At 40.4% G+C, this 22,644-nt stretch overlaps 1 protein-coding gene across 1 annotated transcript in view; it reads right to left on the reverse strand.

Annotated features, from left to right (window-relative positions):
- Positions 1-22,644, reverse strand: part of LOC126484219 (uncharacterized) — a 108,424-nt gene that overhangs the window by 62,482 nt on the left and 23,298 nt on the right. Inside the window, exon 4 of the mRNA XM_050107633.1 lies at positions 6,359-6,537. Coding sequence (XP_049963590.1) covers positions 6,359-6,537 — 179 coding nt within the window. The remainder of the gene's footprint in view (positions 1-6,358; positions 6,538-22,644) is intronic.

The raw sequence follows: 22,644 nt of genomic DNA on the forward strand, positions 1-22,644 counted from the left end.
GGGGAAAAATAGTGTGATTCATATTTTTTTGTCTGTGCCCAGTTTCACTTTTAAGGGGTGATACATGCCCCGAAAGGTAATTTGGCTTATTATGTTTAGAACGAAGGAAAACTGGGAAAGCATCACCACTCAAAAAATGTTAATAGCATGTACATGAGTTTTCAGAGCATCTTTCTATTTTAATGTAGCGTTTCCAAAAGTAGTAAAAACAGTAAAATCTTAGAATAATAAGCAACAGGTACCTAAAGGCATAAAAATTTCCAGTGAGAGAAACAGATTTCTGCACTACTGTTGTAAGAAATATAGAGTAAGCCAAGAATTCGCAGATTATTCAAAAGCCTACAAAAGAATCTATGGTATAGTAGTCAAAGAGGCAAAAATTATGTGGAATGACAATTTGATAAGAAACTCATCTAACAAAATGAGATCCCCATGGAGAGTTACAAAGAAAGAAAGTTGTCGTTCAGCGCCAAAGAAAAAGAATGTATCACTAACACTAGAAGGCTCAAAAGTCACAGACACATATTCAGTTGTGGAAAAATTCAATGAATACTTCACTTCACTAGCTGAAGACCTGATTCAAGTAAACTGTCAAGGACCGGTCCCAAGTTTCTCCGGCAAGTCAGTGATCTCGGCTGCTTCTACGTATGTTTATGAAATGAACCCCAATGAAATTATAAGCAAAATTAAATCATTAAGCAATAAAACGCCAAGTGGTCATGATAAAGTACCTGATTTCATATTAAAGGCATGTGCTCACAACATAGCAAACCCCTTGGCAAAAATTTTCAACCTCTCTTTAAAAACTAGTGTATTTCCAGGTATTTTTAAAATAGCAAAAGTTTCACCACTGCTAAAAAAGGTTCTTCTGATAAAATATCGAACTACCGACTCGTGTCACAGTTAAGTTCCTTCTCAAAAATTCTAGAAAAACTCTTCTATGACAGACTTTTAAGTTTTATAAATAAATATGCACCTCTTAAAATACAACAACATGGTTTTAGAAAGTCTAAATCTACACAGACTGCAATTTTCGAATTCTTAGATTGCATTTTAAAATCCCTTGATCAACATAAATTAGCTGCAGGTATTTTTCTAGATCTATCAAAAGCCTTTGAATCCTGGACCATAACATTCTGCCTGAAAAATTAGAAAGACGAGGAGTAAGAGGTATAGCACATAGCTGGTTGTGTCCATACCTAAAAAAACTACAGGTAGAAAGTATCACTTCAGTATGAATTCAACAAAATGAATAAAACAAGAAAGAACTCCTTTCTATCTAGCGAATTACCAATAAAATATGGTGTACCACAGGGCTCAATCTTAGGGCACTACTCTTCTCGATTTATGTGGATGACTTAATCGAATATATGAGTTCCACAAAAACTATCCTGTTTGCCGATGACACCAGCATATTGCTCACTGGATCCAGTCCAGAAACTTTGCGGTCCACAGCAGAAAGTTCTATGAAAAGACTTTCTGAGTTGTTCACAAAAAAACAAACTCATTATAAATACTGAAAAAACTGTGTGTGTCGATTTTCATTTAATTCCTCGAAGTAATCAAATGTCTATTCAAGCCCAATTAAAAAATGATCCCCTAGAAAATGTAAGTGTCAAAAAATTCTTGGGTCTTAGGGTTCAGCAAGACTTAAAGTGGGACACACATATAAATAACTTGTGTAGAAATCTATCATCTGTATGCTATGGCCTAAGAATTTTAAAGGCTACAACAAGCAAAACAACAGTACTGCAGGGATACTATGCACAGTTCCGCTCACTAATCAGATATGGGATCATTTTCTGGGGATACTCAACTCACAGTGTAAAGGTTTTTAGAATGCAAAAAAGAGCTTTAAGAATAATTTGTGGCCTTAAAAAGATGGAGTCCTGTAAACCCCATTTTACAGAGCTTGGTGTTCTAAATGTTCCAAGTTTATTCATTTATGAAACTGCCTGTTTTCAGGTGGTAGTCCATAGTGAAAAAGATAAACTGCTGCAGAACAAAAATGTACACAACCATAGAACCAGAGGGAAATCATATATACATCAAAAATATCACAGAACAACCACCTATCAGAGGAGCATAATTAACATTGGTGTAATACTACACAATAAGATACCAGAGGAAATAAAAAATGCTACTCATCCAATATTTAAAGCTAAACTATAGGCATTTCTAATAAAGCACTGTTTCTATTCTGCCAGAGAATTTCTAAATATGTAACAAAATTAATTGTAATAAGTACTTATTTTTAATTTGCCTACTATTTTGCTAATACTATGTATTATTGTAACTTATCTTTGACCTGTCCAATATTAATTGCACAATTTGTGATGTAAGATAAAACTGGACCAATAATAAATCAAATCAAATCAAATTAATTTCGAGAAATGAAAATTTTTGTATAAAGTAAATTAAAGAAGCTTTCAAGCTTCCCTATGCAATGAAGCTGGTTTCTGAAATACAATTTTTTGAAAAGAAGCTGTACACAATGTGTGCTGTCAGAGTATTTTCAACGTAGATTAAGATATGTAAAAGTGTAGTTTCAGCTCTCTGAGACTGCAGACGTGTGTGCCAGTTGTGTTTGTGTGAGTGTTTGTGTGCGTGTGTGTATGTGTATGTGTGTCTACTGCTGACAAAGGCCTTCATGGCCAAAAGCTATGATGGTGTGAATCTTTTTACTGTGCCTATCGCGACTCTTCATCTCCGCAACTTTCCTTCTCTGGTATTGTTACATTCCATCCTCGATTTTACTTTGTAAGATATATAAACTTTCATTACAATTCAAATTATTCATTTCACTTATATTTTTTTTATTTCTTCAGTTGTTATTTTACATTCTTGTTCCTTTTCTTTCTTCGTTTAGCATTTCACATGTGTGTATTTTGTTAATTGAAAATAATAAGTAACTACTTATTATTGTAGAAAATAATGACGATGATAATTTGTAAAGAAATTCTTGAAACATGTTTTCTTACAGCATGCACATAAAATGAATGAAATTTCTTCCTGTAATATACGCAACAGAGAAGACAATATAAAACAAAATTCAGCAGGATTCCAAATTGTCACAGATGGTACTCAAAATATTCTGTTGTGGATCAGGCATATTTCAATATATCTATAAGTCTTGGCGAAGAGAATTGGTTGTTTAGTGCTAGTGACTGCAGCTCGATTTCATTATTTCACAAGTGAAGATTGACACCACTTCCAAAATCAAAAGCTGTATACGTCCCACGGCTGTACCTGTGCCATCGAGCCTATTGGGATCGCCTTACGAACAAGTTCCTTCTCCTCATGTACAATGCTCTAAATGGTTTTATCACATTGACCAGCTGCCTTTTCATAGTTGTAAGAGAAAACAATGGTGAGTTTGGTCCGAGAACTTGAGAATTTCTTTTTGAAGCCACAAATGTCCTTGTCATACCATCAAAATGTCACCAAACAAACACCCGACCAAGTCGAAAGATATTTGAAAGCTGTTTTCTTTCCCAGTGAGGGAGAATATCTGTATTGTTGTTAGATTATTGCAGTGGTCAGTGTGAAAGAACCATATAGAGCATCGTACCTGAAGACAAAGAACTCGTTCACCCTCACCTAGTGATACCAAAGGGATCGACAGCACAGGTACAGCTGTGGGAAGTATACAGTTGGCGATGTTGGAAGTTTTTGTGAGAAGACTTTCTGATTTACATCTGCTGAATGATTATGATGTCAGTCTCCACCTGAGAAACAACACAATAGAACTGCAGTAGGCAGCATTTTGCAAAATTTCAAATTATTACAGAAGCTGATTACACAGTTTTCAAGAATATTAATTACACATGACCTTTCATACGAAAAACATTTTTTATATATTGTCTTGAAGATATTCCTTCTAAACCTAAACTGCCAAATTGTCTTTCAGGGTGTGTTTTATCCCTTAATAGTGAAATTAGGTACCAACAAAAAAATATATACTGTACTATTTGGCCCCTCAACACACCCGCCAAGTTTCATCGAGATCGTTTATTGACATTTGGGAATGTTGAAACTTCCTGGCAGATTAAAACTGTATGCCAGACCGAGACTCGAAATCAGGACCTTAGCCTTTCGCGGGCAAGTGCTCTACCGACTGAGCTACCCAAGCACGACTCACACCCCGTCCTCACAGCTTTACTTCTGGCAGTACCTCGTCTTCCACCTTCCAAACTTTACAGAAGTTCTCCTGCAAACCTTACAGAGCTAGCACTCCTGAAAGAAAGGATATTGTGGAGACATGGCTTAGCCACAGCCTGGGGAATGTTTCCAGTGTGAGATTTTCACTCTTCAGTGGAGTGTGCGCTGATATGAAACTTCCTGGCAGATTAAAACTGTGTGCCAGACTGAGACTCGAACTCGGGACCTTTGCCTTTCGTGGGCAAGTGCTCTACCACCTGAGCTACCCAAGCACGACTCACGCCCCGTCCTCAAAGCTTTACTTCTGCCAGTACCTCGTCTCCTATCTTGATTTTGGAATGTTCTTTTGTAAGTCTGCCTGTTACAGCAGAGAACACTATCAGCACAACACTATTTCGCTACGCCTAGTCACGCTGCCTTGCAGCGTCATGCAAATACTCGTCTGCTCCGACTATTTAAGCCATTACAAAACCATACAAAGTCATTTACATGCTATGGAGCGGACAGTACCAGCAGATCAGATGCAATGCCACCATTCGGCAGTACTGGCAGTTCCATCTCAGCACTCCACGCTGGCAACTCAGCCCAGTTTGTCCCGATCTTCACCGGCAGCACATCAGCTGTTGCATGCCAGCAGCAACAACAACGTCCCCACACTTCACGCCGCCTCCTACTGCAACTCTAGGATTCATCGTGTAGGAACATAACACACGATGTCCACAGCAGAGACATTTCTGTTATACACACATCAAAAAAGAGTTTTGCATCACTTCGGTTCCAAGACAGAAAATTGGAATAGAGATCAACATAAAAAGGGCGGAAATGATGTTTATTGCTCGTGAAAACCACACATTGCACGTTGTACCACCATACAGCGAGACCTTCAGACGTAGTGGTCCGGACTGCTGTACATTCGGCATGTTGTTGGGCCCATCTGTACCACTCTGCATGGTGTCACGGTTGCAAAGATGGACCTCACCACGGGCATCAGGAGTGAAGTTGCACATCATGCAGACTACTGCGTGCAGTTGAGTCACAAAATGACGTCCTGTGGCTGCACGAAAAGCATTATTCAACACGGTGGCAGTGCTATCAGGGTTCCTGTGAGGCTTAATCCGTAGATAGCGGTCATCCACTGGACGGCCTGAGCAAGGCATGTCATCGACAGATCCTGTCTCTCTGTATCTTGTCCACATCTGAACAACATCTCTTTGGTTCAATCCGTGATGCCTGGACACTTCCCTTGTTGAAAGCCCTTCCTGGCACAAAGTAACACTGGGGATGTGATCAAACTGCGACCATGACTGTCTAGGCACGATTGAAATACAGACAACACAAGCCGTGTACCTTTTACTTCCTGGTAGATGACTGGAACTGATTGGCTATCGGACCCCCTCGCATCTAATATGTGCTGCTCATGCAGGATTGTTTACACCTTTGGGCAGGTTTAGTGACACCTCTCAACAGTCAAAGGGACTGTGTCTGTGATACAATATCCACAGTCAATGTCTATCTTCAAGAGTTCTGGGAACCAGGGTGATGCAAAACTTTCTTTGACATGTGCATATAGTCGTGTGGATATTTGTCCGAGGACATTATAATTGAGTTTTGGTTTTGTTAACAAACAGTACTTTTGATCATTCTTGGTGCAAGTATACATCGGTTCCATATTTGCAGTAGAGTTGTCGGATCTCGACTGATGTAAGCAGTAACATCATTCATTGATAAACAACAGTCTCTACAGGCCACAACCGTGCTGCTCTCATATCCTGACATGTGCCGACAGACATTTCTCCATCTTACACGAGGTATAATGCAACCTTTTCACAAACAACATCTAATGTGATTTCTGAATGTGAAATCCACTGTGTAATCTTTCCTCACATATAGAAGGTAGTGGATTTACTTCTACTTACTCTGTGGGGTTACACTGAAATGCCAGTTGTTTGCGTATCCAAACATTCAGTACCCTTCAAGCAAATTTGATGTTCCTCATGTTCCAGTTGTGTACTGTTGCAATTTTAATGTCCCCCAATGTGTTTTCATTTAATGGCTGCACTTATGATTTTTAACACATTTTCAATCATCACATTTATGAATTACTCATACAGTTCTCAACTCCTTCACCAGTTACAGTTTCATCACCTAGCCAGTTATTTTGTTTGAACTACACTACAAAGTCAGTAGCAATGCTTACATTTCAAGCTGTTCCAGGCGGTAGATCTCAGAGAAGGCAGCAGCCGAGAGCACCTTTGCATCACAGACAGAGAGTTCCGCAAAGCAGGGAGCCCACGGCTGATGGCAATTATTGTCTCATTGTCCAAGCCAGGTCCACACCATATGTCCAGCTTTCTCAATCTTTTCAGCCCTCGACCCCTTTAAAACACAATTAAATACATAGTTAAAGTTGTGTCAGATTATCTTGTCTTTATTAGAGAAAAAAATCAGAGAGACAAAATTTAAATGACCTGCTTGCAAACTGCTCACCAGTTTTGACGACTTTGATATTCTAACTGAGTGCCATGCGAAGATAAAATAGTTTTTAGGAAATATCCAAGTCACAGGTCACAATACACTAGCCAATTTGGGGCAGGTAGAATTTCAGAATACTTAAAAATAAGGGAATTGTAAGTATAATAGCTTCAAAGATATCAAAGACTGAATTTCAATTTGTTTCACATATACCTGACTCATCACCAACTGTGAACACTCAGATATTAATAGGATCAATAAACAGGGAGGCAAAAAAACTGAAGATAATGCCAGAGCAGCATAAGCAACATCAAACTGAGCAAAATTTTCGGAATAATCAGAGGTCAGAAGGGCAATTATGATAAGCTATGGCCACAAAATTAAGGAGAGTCAGCAATGAGCATACAAAACCTCCTCCAGGAAGGGAATCAGTCTGTGTGTGTCTACCAGTGTGCTTTTGTCAGAATAAGGTGCTACTCCACTCGTTACAATAACAGTTAATTCAGTGTCTTTCCACATTAGCTAGCCCTTAGATTTCACTGTTAACAACATCAAATCTTGTGGTACTACATGTCTACTATCTTAGTGTAGTTCCATTTCTCCAACATAAATTACCATCTTAATAAATTAATGACAGTATGCTATAATTAGCACAGTCGTGCATCGCCCAGTAGACACCACAGAAAATTTGCAACAAACATAACTACCCACAGGCAGTAATTTAAAGTTTGCCTACATTTGACTGGTCAGCAGGAATCATAATCTTCAGGAACTTTTTTTTTAATTTTTTTATTTTAAGCAACTAGTTTTGTAGGACCAAATTGAGGAACAAATCTTTAAGGTCATGGGACTGGTCAGTACATGAAATTACAGCATAAAAGTATTGACAGATAAAATAAAATGTTTATGAACCCAAAAAAGACAAGCCATAAGTTTATGTAAACAAAATCAACAATATAACACAGGAATCGGCTTATTTTTTCTAGGAACTGCTTGACAGAACATGACAAGTGGATCATGAGGAAGCTCTTCAGTTTCTATTTGAAAGAGTGTGGATTACTGCTAAGACATTTGAATTCTTGTGGTAGCTTATTGAAAATGGATGCACCCCTTTCTGCACAAGAGCCGACGAAGTGCGACCCAAATGGAGATTGGACTTTTGTCTAGTATTAACTGAGTGAAAGCTGCTAATTCTTGGGAATAAGCTGATATTGTTAACAATAAATGACAGTAAAGAATACATATATTTATAGGCCAATTTCAGAATGTCCAGACTAATGAACAAGGGTCGACAATAGATTCAGTTATTGCCCGAACTGCCTGTTTCTCAGCCACAAATATCCTTAGAGAATGGGAAGAGTTCCCCAATAATATAATACAAAATGTCATAAGAAAATAAAAATAAGCAAAGTAAATGACTTTTTGTATCAAACTATCACCTATTTCATATACCATTTAAATAGCACAAATGGCACCATTAAGTCTTTAGGTAGATAGTAAACTATTCAGGATCTTGTCTAAACACCTAGAAATTTGATCTGTTCAATTTAAATAATCACATGCCCATTCAGTGAAATTAAAATGTCAGGTTTTGTTGAATTGTCTGTTAGATACTGTAAAGACTGAGTCTTACTGTAATTTAGCATTAGTTTCTTTTCTACAAGCTGTGAACTTATGTCATGAACTGCATTATCTGAAACAGAGCCAATGTTGCACACATCTTTTACTACCAAGCTGGTGTCATCAGTGAACAGAAATATTTTAGAATCACCTGTAATACTTGGAGGCATATCATTTATATAAATAAGGAACAGGAGTGGCCCCAGCACTGATCGCTGGTGCACCCCCCCCCCCCCCCCCCGCACCCCTCAGACCCCACATTGTACACATTCTCAACACTGTGGATCATGATGTTTTGCTGTATTGTTAAAATGAGAGGTGAACCAATTGTGAGCTACCCCCTGTATTCCATAATGGTCAACTTCTGCAGCAATATTCTTTGAACAACACAATCAAATGCCTTAGTTAAATAAAAAAGGATGCCTACCGTTTGAAACCTTTTGTTTAACAAAAGAAATTAAAACAAGGATAGCAATGGCAAAAGAGGCGTTTTATAAGAAAAGGAGAATCTTCTGCAGCGGTATGGACAGGGAACTCAGAAAGAGACTCATAAAATGTCTTGTATGGAGTGTTCTTCTATATGGCGCTGAAACATGGACTATGAGGAAAAAAGACAGAGAAAGGCTGGAGGCTTTTGAGATCTGGACATGGCGGAAGATGGAAGGAATAAGTTGGATGGACAGAGTAAAAAATGAAGAGGTACTGAGAAGAGTGGGAGAGAAAAGGCAGTTACTAGATGTAATAAAGAGAAGAAAAAGAAATTGGATTGGGCATATATTAAGAAAGCATGACGGACTGATAAAAACAGTTTTAGAAGGTTATGTAGAAGGGAAAAGGAAGCGAGGAAGGAAGAGATTCCAGATACTGGATGACATGATGGACGGTACAACATACAGCAGCCTTAAGAAGGAAGCAATGGATCGCAGAAAATGGAGAGGCAAAGGACCTGCTAATATAGCAGATAACTGATGATGATGTTTAACCCATCCGTTCCGTAGAAATGTTGGAACACGTGAGGCAATAATGACGTTACGACTTATCTTAGAAGATAGATTAAGGAAAGGCAAACCTATGTTTCTACCATTTGTAGACTTAGAGAAAGCTTTTGACAATGTTGACTGGAATACTCCCTTTCAAATTCTGAAGGTGGCAGGGTTAAAATACAGAGAGCGAAAGGCTATTTACAATTTGTACAGGAACCAGATGGCAGTTATAAGAGTTGAGGGACATGAAAGGGAAGCAGTGGTTGGGAAGGGAGTGAGACAGAGTTGTAGCCTCTTCCCGACTTTATTCAATCTGTATATTGAGCAAGCAGTGAAGGAAACAAAAGAAAAATTCGGAGTAGGTATTAAAATCCACGGAGAAGAAATAAAAACTTTGAGGTTCGCCGATGACATTGTAATTCTGTCAGAGACAGCAAAGGACTTGGAAGAGCAGTTGAACGGAATGGATGGTGTCTTGAAAGGTGGCTACAAGATGAACATCAACAAAAGCAAAACGAGGATAATGGAATGTAGTCGAATTATGTCGGGTGATGCTGAGGGTATTTGATTAGGAAATGAGACACTTAAAGTAGTAAAGGAATTTTGCTACTTGAGGAGCAAAATAACTGATGATGGTCGAAGTAGAGAGGATATAAAATGTAGACTGGCAATGGCAAGGAAAGTATTTCTGAAGAAGAGAAATTTGTTAACATCGAGTATAGATTTAAGTGTCAGGAAGTCGTTTCTGAAAGTATTTGTATGGAGTGTAGCCATGTATGGAAGTGAAACATGGACTATAAATAGTTTAGACAAGAAGAGAATAGAAGCTTTCGAAATATGGTGCTACAGAAGAATCCTGAAGATTAGATGGGTAGATCACATAACTAATGAGGAGGTATTGAACAGAATTCTGGAGAAGAGGAGCTTGTGGCACAACTTGACAAGAAGAAGGGATCGGTTGGAAGGGCATGTTCTGAGGCATCAAGGGATCACTAATTTAGTATTGGAGGGTAGCATGGAGGGTAAAAATCATAGAGGGAGACCAAGAGATGAATACACTAAGCAGATTCAGAAGGATGTAGGCTACAGTAAGTACTGGGAGATGAAGAAGCTTGCACAGGATAGTGTAGCATGGAGAGCTGCATCAAACCAGTCTCAGGACTGAAGACCACAACAACAACAACACCTATCAGCTGACTTCAATCTAAAAAAGATGCAGCTCTAACACCAATTACTACAGGAATTTTTCCACGAGTGATCCCACCACCACCCACTACACTGTTACCTATAAGCTTTGGCAGCCTCCCCTCTCCATACCTATTGAGGTGCAGACCATGCCTAGTGACATCCGATCTACTGATGGATCACATGGCAGTGCTGCCAGTCGAGTCTGTGTCCTCCTCCATCAGTGCCTTCTCCAGCCCCACGTTAACACACCTAACGGCAACACTACGACGAGGCCAGTCGTGACGCTGAAACGGTTGCACGAAGTGCACGTTAGTGCCACCAGTTTGAGTAGCTATCTCTACCAGGTCACCACCTGCATCACACTCCCTCACCCTATCGATACTATTCCCAGCGCCACTCACAATCACGATGTGATCCTCTTTTGTAAAATTCCTACGTAACTCCTCTACATTAACGGTCACCTGAGCCAATCCTGCACTAGGCTTCACAATGCCGGTGACCTGTTACTCTCCCCCCGACACTTCCTGCAACTGCGGGTTCATACCTCTGCCGTGTGAATTATCTAACAGGAAGAAGAAGATTCTGCTGCTAGAATTTGCAACTGACTCAGGTTCTCTAACTGCTGAGGACTTCTGCATGTTTCCTACACCTACAGTTACAAGAGGCTGCAAGAGACACTCCACTAAACACAGACAGTTGGTAAAATCTATCTGTTATACGACAACTGTCCGAATATCTACTCCTCCTAGCTGCCTTCTTACCAACTGCCATTTCCCATTCCTAGTGCCCTTTGTCCTCAACCTATCTAGTCCTTCCTTTGTGTTTTGTAACTATGCTCTTTAGCATAACAGGTAGCTATCTGGGGGCAAGTCAGTTTAAAATCACACACATTTCCGTGCACTCATACCAATCTGCTGTAGGTCCGCAATAGTCGAGTTATGGCCTACAGTTACTCTGAAAATTTTGGTCAAATGGACCCGTATCCCGCTCAGGACAGTTTTTTTATTTTTTTTTCCTTTCTCTTATATTTGATCAAAGCTAGTCCTCAATCATTTATGTCATACACCTGAGACTGTGCAAATAACGATTTCTTAAAATGTATACAGCTGCGGTACCTGTCACAGTGAAATGTCATCCACTATCAGAGATACATTTCACGAGGAAAGCCTCACCGACTGTGGCCGAACGGTACGAAACCCGTGTCTAAACAGTCAACTCCCGTCCGCAGGGCTTATAATTTCTGTTCTCGCAGTACTTTTTCCTCTCCAACTCGAAAATGAAAGTTACTGCAAAATTCACGTGTCCAAGAGAACAGACACCTTTTTTGATCCTGCAACCAGTACGAATCGAGACACAAAGGAATTGCTGACATTTAGCTGCTAGTGGGCATCGAGTTACATCAGTGGGGAAAATTAAAAGTTTGTGCTGGACCGGGATCCGAACCTGCACCTCCTGCTTGCTAGACAGATGCTGGCTCACCTCCCTTTAGACTCAAATTCTCCATTTATCCACACACTACTGAGATAGTGCCCCTGCTCATTACACCCGTAAATTGAGAACTAGGTCTGACAGGAGGTGTGATACGGTAGTCCGTGAAGCTGCAATGACTACCGTGTCCAGATGCCTCGGTGGTCAGAGCATTTGCCGAGTGAGCAGGAGACCCGGGTCAAATCCCGGTCTGGCACAAATTTTCAAATTTTCCCACTGATGTAAATAAAAGCCCTCTAGCAGCTAAATGTCATTAATTCATTTGTGTCCTCTTGCAGTCTTCAAGGGTTGCAGGAGGAAAAGCTTACGGGCACTTCTACAGTTGTAAAGGGGACTTAGAGTTTCGTCATCAAAACTTGAGTTACTGTCTGTGGAAATGTACCATTTTGATATAAGTTTAGTTTTAATATCAGATCACTTCCAAACCTTCCACTCCACCGCACACACACAAACCGAGGAGAGGGCAGTGCCGTCACTCTCTACTGGGATTATGATACTGCTTACCATTTCCCTCCAAACACAACAATGACTGTGAGAAACTGGTACGTTTTGCAACTGGAGCGGTTGACTGCGTTTCTTCACAGATTTCTCCACACACTACTTTTCAGGAGGACATTTTTGTCACACAGAAGAGGACCCGACGGTGAGTGCCCATATCTCCACTGTGTGCGTACCGTGAAGCAGGTTACTTCAAAGTGGTCTGAGCTTCACACTTATTTCACACTGAAACAGCAAATTTCTAGACTTAGTAGACAAAGTTTGGATGAAGAATCTAAGTCTCCTCCACAACCCTCAGAAGTCTGTAATAAGAATTAAGAAACCGTCATGTATACTTTTCCTTTTTCTTTCCTAATGAAATATGAATACAATAGTCAAGCAAATGTGTTAACACAATTATTGCTGGAATCTCTCTCTCTCTCTCTCTCTCTCTCTCTCTCTCTCTCTCTCACACACACACACACACACACACACACACACACACAACCACACACAAACTCACTATGTTCATTGAAGACTCACTAATTTCTTTCCTGCGATGTAAGCCTTCAAATTACGTTGGAAGAAATTCAGGATGGGAGTAGGGAAATCAGAGAAATCATCTGCGACAGGCACATTGGATGAAAGCTGCCAACTTATTTTTTCTTTACGAAAACGGTACTTGTGGTGATTACTTGTGGCATGTATCCTAAATACAACAATATGTTTGAAATATTGGGGCTGTCGACTGACTGTGTGCAGTGCTATAAGTGTAAAAAATATTGCAACAAGTTTGAGTCAGACAAACATAAGTGTAGAGACATTAACTGATTGGAATATTGTGTTAATTCCTGCAAATATTGTGCACTAATTTTTGGTCAAAAAATTGTTGTTTGTTTATAATTAGGAGTAAATGAGGCCACTCACCAAATACCAAGAGTGTTGAGTTTTCAACAGATCACACAAAAAGAGGAGGAAAATCTTGCTACTTCTGGGAAAACATCCTTCTGTGAGTTAGAGAACACTCACTCACACTGTGTGTCCAGCCTGCAGAGAGGAGAATGTGTGTGTGTGTGTGTGTACACTATAGCTCATGAAAGGATCTCTCCTCCAAACGGTTACAAAGTTTTACTACCTGTACTGACATAAAGGTTATTACTGTTTGCTGTTGTACTGACATAAAGGCTATTACTGTTTGTTCAGCCTCTCTAGCCTCCTGCAGGGCTTGATCTTTGTCATGCATAACACTAGTTACGTGACTTTGTTGTGACTTCCATTGTCTTGCGCTAGCACCTAATCCGTGGATCTGACCCACTAATGTGTTAGGAAAGTCTAATGTTAAATGTCTAAAATCTGTCAGTTATTTACATTATATGAATATCTTTTCATTTACATTGACTGTAATTTTTGCATAAGTACATCCGAAAGCTTTATTATGTTTCTGTACTTTATGAGACAAGATGTTTAATACCAGCAAGATGACTTGAGCTGTGATTACTATTCATCCACAAACATCTGTGTGGTGACGTACATTTTTAAATGCGTGCTATACTTTTCATATGATTTCGATATAATTACTTCACTTTAATGTAATGCTACTACTCATACCTGTATCTACTATCTACACCTATGTGCTATTCTACACTTTTGACTTTTTGCAATGGTTCTGATAGCTTACCAACTTTCGTCTTTCATTGACCTCTTGTACAACTGGCTTGTACTTTTACAGAAATTTTTTTTATTGTTTTTATGTTTAGAGTGAATGTTTTGTTTAACACATTGCGGTAACTTTCAACACTCAAAGCATGAAGCAGCATTAGTGGTATCTTTGCCTCAATTTCACTTTGTAACAAACATCTATGGTCAGATTTTTTTTTACAATTAGCAGATGATCGGTTATAATAGGACACACCAACTGTTGTGCAAAAATACCTGACTTTATATATTTTTGCCAGTGTTTTTTCCATGACTGTATTACTATCACAAAATAAAGAACAAAGATAGTTTGTGCATGTTCAGATGGGGCAGTATTTTCATGGATAGACACAGTGATGTGATATGTTGTTGTTGTGGTCTTCAGTCCTGAGACTGGTTTGGTGCTGCTCTCCATCCTACTCTATCCTGTGCAAGCTGCTTCATCTCCCAGTACCTACTGCAACCTACATCCTTCTGAATCTGCTTAGAGTATTCATCTCTTGGTCACCCTCTACGATTTTTACCCTCCACACTTCCCTCCAATACTAAATTTGTGATCCACTGATGCCTCAGAATGTGTCCTACCAATCGATCCCTTGTTCTAGTCAAGTTGTGCCACAAATTCCTCTTCTCCCCAATTCTATTCAGTACCTCCTCATTAGTTATGTGATCTACCCATCTAATCTTCAGCATTCTTCTGTAGCACCACATTTCGAAAGCTTGTATTCTCTTCTTGTCTAAACTATTTATTGTCCATGTTTCACTTCCATACATGCCTATACTTCACACAAATACTTTCAGAAACGACTTTCTGACATTCAAATTTGATGTTAAAAAATTTCTCTTAGTCAGAAACATTTTCCTTGTCATAGTCAATTTACATTTCACAAGTATATCTTCTTTACTCAAACCCTCCTCAGTTATTTTGCTCCCCAAATAACAAAACTCATTTACTATTTTAAATATCTCATTTCCTAATCTAATACCCTCAGCATCACCTGATTTAATTTGACTACATTCCATTAACCTCATTTTGCTTTTAGTGTTGTTCATCTTATATTCTCCTTTCAAGACACTGTCCATTCCATTCACTTGCTCTTCTAGGTCCTTTGCTGTCTCTGAGGGAATTACAATGCCATCAGCAAACCTCAAAGCTTTTATTTATTCTCCATGGATTATAATTCCTACTCCAAATTTTTCTTTTGTTTCCTTTACTGATTGCTCAAAATACAGATTGAATAACATGGGGGATGGGCCAGAACCCTGTCTCACTCCCTTCTCAACCACTCCCCTTGACTCTTATAACTGCAATCTGGTTTCTGTACAAATTGTAAATAGCCTTTTGCTCCCTGCCACCTTCAGAACCTGAAAGACAGTATTACAGTCAACATTGTCAAAAGCTTTCTGTAAGTCTCCAAATGCCAGAAATGTAGGTTTGCCTTTCCTTAATCTATATTCTAAGATAAGCCGTAGGGTGAGTATTGTGTCACGTGTTCCAACATATCCACGGAATCCTAATTGATCTTCCCAAAGGTTGGCTTCTACCAGTTTTTACATTCGTCTGTAAAGAACTTGTGTTAGTATTTTGCAACCGTGACTTATTAAACTGATAGTTCTGTAATTTTCACATCTATCAACACCTCCTTTCATTAGGATTGGAATTATTATATTCTTCTTGAAGTCTGAGGGTATTTCACTTGTCTCATACATCTTGCTCACCAGGTGGTAGAGTTTTGTCAGGACTTGCTCTCCTAAGGCCGTCAGTAGTTCCAATGGAATGTTGTCTACTCCTGGGGCCTTGTTTTGACTCAGGTCTTTCAGTCCTCTGTCAAATTCTTCATGCAGTATCACATCTCCCATTTCATCTTCCTCTACATCCTGCTCCATTTCCATAATATTGCCCTGAAGTCCATTGTCCTTGTATAGACTCTCTATATATTCCTTCCACCTTTCTGCTTTCCCTTCTTTGCATAGGATGGGTTTTTCATCTGAGCTCTTGATGTGCATACAGGTGGTTCGCTTTTCTCCAAAGGTCTCTCTAATTTTCCTGTAGGCAGTATCTATCTTACCCCTACTCATATGTGCTTCTATGTCTTTACATCTGTCCTCTAGCCATCCTTGCTTCGCCATTTTGCACTTCCTGTCATTCTCATTTTTGAGATGTTTGTATTCCTTTTTGCCTGCTTCATTTACTGCATTTCTGTATTTTTTCCTTTCATCAATTAAATTCAATCTCTCTTCTGTTACCCAAGGATTTCTACAAGCCCTCTTCTTTTTACCTACTTGATCCTCTGCTGCCTTCACTATTTCATCTCTCAGAGCTACCCATTCTTCTTCTACATTCCTTTCCCCTGTTCTTGTCAATTCTTCCCTAATGCTCCCCCTGAAACTCTCTACAACCTCTGGTTCTTTCAGTTTATCCAGGTTCCATCTCCTTAAATTTCTACCTTTTTGCAGTTTCTTCAGTTTCAATCTATAGTTCATAACCAATATATTGTGGTCATAGTTCACATCTGTCCCTGGAAATGTCTTACAATTTAAAACCTGGGTCCTAATTCTCTGTCTTACTGTTATGTAATCTATATGAAACATTCAGTGTCTCCAGGCCTCTTCCATGAATACAACCTTCTTTCATGATTCTTAAACCAAGTTTTAGCTATGATTAAGTTATGCCCTGTGCGAAATTCTACCAGGCGTCTTCCCCTTTCATTCCACACCCCCAGTCCGTATTCACCTATTACAGTTCCTTCTCTTCCTTTTCCTACAATCGTATTCCAGTCCCCCATGACTACTAAATTTTTGTCTCCCTTAACTATCTGAATAATTTCTTTTATCACATTTCTTCAATCTCTTCATCATCTGTGGAGCTACTTGACATATAAACTTGTACTAGTGTGATAGATGTGGGCTTCGTGTCTATCTTGGCTACAAATAGGCATTCAATATGCTGTTCATATTACCTTACCTGTGTTCCCATTTTTTTATTCATCATGAAACCGACTCCTGCATTCGTCCTATATGATTCTGTATATATAACGCTGTATTCCCCTGACCAGAAGTCTTGTTCTTCCTGTCACCGAACTTAACTAATTCCCACTACATCTAACTTTAACCTATCCATTTCCCTTTTTAAGTTTTCTAGCCTACCTGCCCTATTAAGGGATCTGACATTCCACACTCCAATCAGCAGAACACCAGTTTTGTTTCTCCTTGTGACGACATCCTCCTTAGTAGCCCCCAGCCCAAGATCTGAACGGGGAACTATTTTACCTCCAGAATATTTTACCCAAGAGGATACCACCATCATTTAACCATACAGTAAAGCTGCATGCCCTCAGGAAAAATTACGGCTGTAGTTTCCCCTTGCTTTCAGCCATTCGCAGCACTAGCACAGCAAGGCCGTTTTGGTTAGTGTTACAAGGCCAGATCAGTCAATCAGCTCGACTGTTGCAACTGCAACTACTGAAAAGACTGCTGCCCCTCTTCAGGAACCACACATTTGTCTGGCCTCTCAACAGATACCCCTCCGCTGTGGTTGCAACTACTGTACGACACTCTATTTTGCTGAGGCACGCGAGCTTCCCCACCAATGACAAGGTCCATGGTTCTTGGGGGAGATGATATGTTATGTTATGTGAATAATATTTGGTCTTTTGTCAGTATTAGCTTATATCATCTCACATATAAGTGATTGTACTTTAAGCATTTCTGCCCGTTTCACACTTTCTTACATGTATACAAATACGGTGATGACGGTTTAAAGGACACCAATACTAATAATAGAAGATGCCTAAACACCTGTGTGTTGTATGCTTCATAAAAAGAAAAAAAGCCAGGAGTTTCTCCCCATGTGAATCTACAACAAATTCCACCTACTCACAAACAGATCTCACATTAAAATTACCATGTAAGCAACAACCAGTCGCAAAATCATGTTTTCTTTATTTATTTTTGCAAATCGACCTACATTTGTTCCTTTTTACTAATTTGTACAATCGCTTTTTGGCGTATATAACAGTACTATGTGGCTGACAAAATCTTTGTCAATATATCCCTTTTTTGTAAATATTTCAGTATTTTATCATTATATTTTACCTCACGTTGTATGTAATTTCTTCTTCTCATTTTTATTTTAACTGTATCTTTTCGCATAGAGGGTGGGTTTGCTTTGCAGCGCCCCCTTACAGTTCCTCGTTGTCACAGTCAGTTCTCGACATACCACTTAATGTTTGGCCTCTGCTTAATACAGTGTTACTACTCAGGGAACATATTCGTTGAAAGGTAAATTTGTATGCGCATTTTAAATGGTTAAATGCATCTATATACATTTAATTGGTTTTACGTTGCTTTATGTACATTTATTCATTTGGTCACTGTTATTAATTATTTTTATTTTTATTCTCGTGTTTGTAGCTGTTAATCAGTTGAAATCGATTTGCAAAAGTAAATAAAGAAAACACGATTTTGTGACTGGTTGCTGCTTACTCTGTAAATTTTCAGTTTACAGCCGCTGCACAACTTGGGAACCACACGGAGCCCACCATTCACAAGATCTCGCACTGCAACACCACACCCAGATTATTTCTAAAAATGGAGCGACAGTCAACCACACCCTTTCACAGGAGCTACATCAGAGTGGCTGTAAACTCCCACTTTAAATTCGTCAGAATTACTGGGTCACAGTGTCTGTCCTTTGCTCGTGAGATTCTAAAAAGCAACGACGAATTTCGTCCATTGAAGTGCAACATTTAACTCGGATACATTATAGACAGTGACAGATACGCTCTAGAGTTCCATCCGAACGAGTTTCGTACCTTTTGAGAGCTGATTCGGTAACATCAAAAAACCATTTATCATTAAACTAATAAAACTATTAAAATAAACTGTCAGATAGCACACTCGGTACTCGGACCACCTGTGTGTCAGCCACAGTCGAGCGACGGCCGTTCGTGTGGAGAAACAGCTCACCGGCAGTGGTGCCCGTGTAGAATGCCACACAGTGGTCGCAGCTAAACTGGCGGACTGCACGGCTGCTTCCACAGGTGACCCTGCCTCTGATGTCTGTGACAGGACTGGAGTACGTTGCAGTGGGAGGAATTACGAGGCAGGTCTCGTGTCTAGGTCTATTAGAGGGATACCGGTGGACCTGTGTGAAACTTCCACACTTTTACAGTTCTAAATAATGACAGTATTTGGAATTAGTGTAATGGCTAGGATACGGATAGTTGTGGGAATGAAGAGAACACATCTTTAAAAATGAAGCAAATGACACGAAATAATAATCAGGAATTTATGACACATTTTTGTAAGAGGAAAAATCAGAAAGTAGCACACAATAATTTTATCACCAAAAAGTTTAATAGGTAACAAAACAAAAAAAAATCACAAATCCATTTGCATCTTTTACCTACTTTTTTACACAGTCACCGACATACTCGACACAATTCTTCCGTCGCGGTACCAGTTTCGATGTCCCCTGTTCATAGAAGTCTGTTTGGTTGGAGTATAGCCACATGTGGACTGCCGATTTCACTTTTGTATCTGTCCCAAAGCATTGCCTGGTCAGCAATTTCTTCACAGGACCAAACAGATGCAAGGTCCACATTATGTGGTAGTTTCTGGAGCACCTCCCACCCAAATTTGGCACAAACAGGAGCAGCAATGAGGGGGCGTGTCACGAAGAAGTCTGAACCGTCAGCATTAATGTCGGGATGTCTGTCACGAAAGGGCACGGCGCAATTTAACCGAAGTTTTAATGTAGACTGAATCATTCACCGTGATTCCATGTTCAGTGTAGTCCACCGTACCACACTGAGCGTATCTCAGAACACTGTCACAAGCATTTTCCCAATAGACTGAGTCACTCTGAATTTTTTTCATACTAGGGAACCGGCACGTTTCCACACCGTCGAGGCGTGTTCGGTTTCGGGCACGTAGTGGTATGCCCGAGACTCGTCACTGGTGACGATTCCTTTCAGAAAGTTGTACCGTTCTGCCGAATAATGCATGAAGTGGTTCGAGCCCATCACCATTCGCTGGCCCTTGCAGTCGTCTATCGTGTTCGTATGTGCCGAGTGAGAACTAACTTTACGAAATTTCGACGTGTCGCGAAAAATATTGTACACTGCACTATAGCAAATCTCGAATTGCTGCGATAAGGTTCGCAGTTGCGTGTGCCGGTCTTTCAAAATTGCTGCCTCAGTGGCTCGACATGTGGCGGGGTTGCAGCTGTTACCGGTCACCCAGAGTTTGGCGAATCACTGAGGTCAACACGGTTCTCTCCGAAGAATGCACACCACCTGGAGACACTGCTACAGTCTGTACAGTCGTTGCACACGAGCCACGCATGTCCCTGTCAGTTTCACTCAGTTTATGCCCTCTGGCCCACAAATATTGAACTACACTTCACTGCTCTTCACAAGTTGATGACAGTAACACGTGTGCCGTGTTTTTGTGTAGTTTAGGCTTCTCTCACTAGAGCTGCACATGAAAACAAAATACCCTCTGTAGTGAAAACTTCAAATTATATCATCACGAAATTTCAGCATTCTACCTGCAATACCGGGGGAGAAAGATTTTTTGTGCATTTCTTCCTGATCCTCTCTCATATATATATATAAAAAAAACAAAGATGAGGTGACTTACCGAACGAAAGCGCTGGCAGGTCGATAGACACACAAACAAACACAAACATACACACAAAATTCAAGCTTTCGCAACAAACTGTACCTCCACCTGTCCAATGGCCAACTTCACACGTCCGTCCACATCAAGCCCACCAACAAGCAACAGTACCTCCATTATGACAGCTGCCACCCACTCCACATCAAACGGTCCCTTCCCTACAGCCTAGGTCTTCGCGGCAAACAAATCTGCTCCAGTCCGGAATCCCTGAATCATTACACCAACAACCTGACAACAGCTTTCGCATCCCGCAACTACCCTCCCGACCTGGTACAGAAGCAAATAACCAGAGCCACTTCCTCATCCCCTCAAACCCAGAATCCCCCACAGAAGAACCCCAAAAGTGCCCCACTTGTGACAGGATACTTTCCGGGACTGGACCAGACTCTGACTGTGGCTCTCCAGCAGGGATACGACTTCCTCAAATCCTGCCCTGAAATGAGATCCATCCTTCATGAAATCCTCCCCACTCCGCCAAGAGTGTCTTTCCGCCGTCCACCTAACCTTCGTAACCTGTTAGTTCATCCCTATGAAATCCCCAAACCACCTTCCCTACCCTCTGGCTCCTATCCTTGTAACCGCCCCCGATGCAAAACCTGTCCCTTGCACCCTCTCACCACCACCTACTCCAGTCCTGTAACCCGGAACGTGTACACGATCAAAGGCAGAGCCACGTGTGAAAGCACCCACGTGATTTACCAACTGACCTGCCTACACTGTGATGCATTCTATGTGGGAATGACCAGCAACAAACTGTCCATTCGCATGAATGGACACAGGCAGACAGTGTTTGTTGGTAATGAGGATCACCCTGTGGCTTAACATGCCTTGGTGCACAGCCAGCACATCTTGGCACAGTGTTACACCGTCCGGGTTATCTGGATACTTCCCACCAACACCAACCTATCCGAACTCCGGAGATGGGAACTTACCCTTCAGTATATCCTCTCTTCTCGTTATCCGCCAGGCCTCAATCTCCGCTAATTTCAAGTTGCTGCCACTCATACCTCACCTGTCTTTCAACAACTTCTTTGCCTCTACACTTCTGCCTCGACTGACATCTCTGCCCAAACTCTTTGTCTTTAAATATGTCTGCTTGTGTCTGTATGTGTGGATGGATATGTGTGTGTGTGCGAGTGTATACCTGTCCTTTTTTCCCCCTAAGGTAAGTCTTTCCGCTCCCGGGATTGGAATGACTTCTTACCCTCTCCCTTAAAACCCACTTCCTTTCGTCTTTCCCTCTCCTTCCCTCTTTCCTGATGAGGCAACAGTTTGTTGCGAAAGCTTGAATTTTGTGTGTATGTTTGTGTGTCTATCGACCTGCCAGCGCTTTCGTTCGGTAAGTCACCTCATCTTTGTTTTTTATATATATATATATATATATATATATATATATATATATATATATATATATTTCCTTGCACATAATTTTGAACAAAATTCTTTACAGAGCATTACAATGTCTCAGTGCAAACGACACTTCACATAAGAATGTAAGCTACGTGTACTTTTTGCCTATACGGGATACAAAAATAGTAGCGGATTTACCGGGTGATCAAAAAGTCAGCATAAATTTGATAACTTAATAAACCACGGAATATAGTAGATAGAGAGGTAAACATTAACACACATGCTTGGAATGACATGGGGTTTTATTAGAACCAAAAAAAAAAACACCCCATGCTAGATGCGTGAAAGATCTGTTGCGCGCGTCATTGGGGGTGATGATCGTGTGCTCAGCCGCCACTTTCGTCATGCTTGGCCTCCCAGGTCCGCAGACCTCAGTCCGTGCGATTATTGGCTTTGGGGTTACCTGAAGTCGCAAGTGTATCATGATCGACCGACATCTCTAGGGATGCTGAAAGACAACATCCGG

The sequence above is a fragment of the Schistocerca serialis genome, chromosome 6, assembly GCF_023864345.2.
Source record: "Schistocerca serialis cubense isolate TAMUIC-IGC-003099 chromosome 6, iqSchSeri2.2, whole genome shotgun sequence".
NCBI lineage: Eukaryota > Metazoa > Arthropoda > Insecta > Orthoptera > Acrididae > Schistocerca > Schistocerca serialis.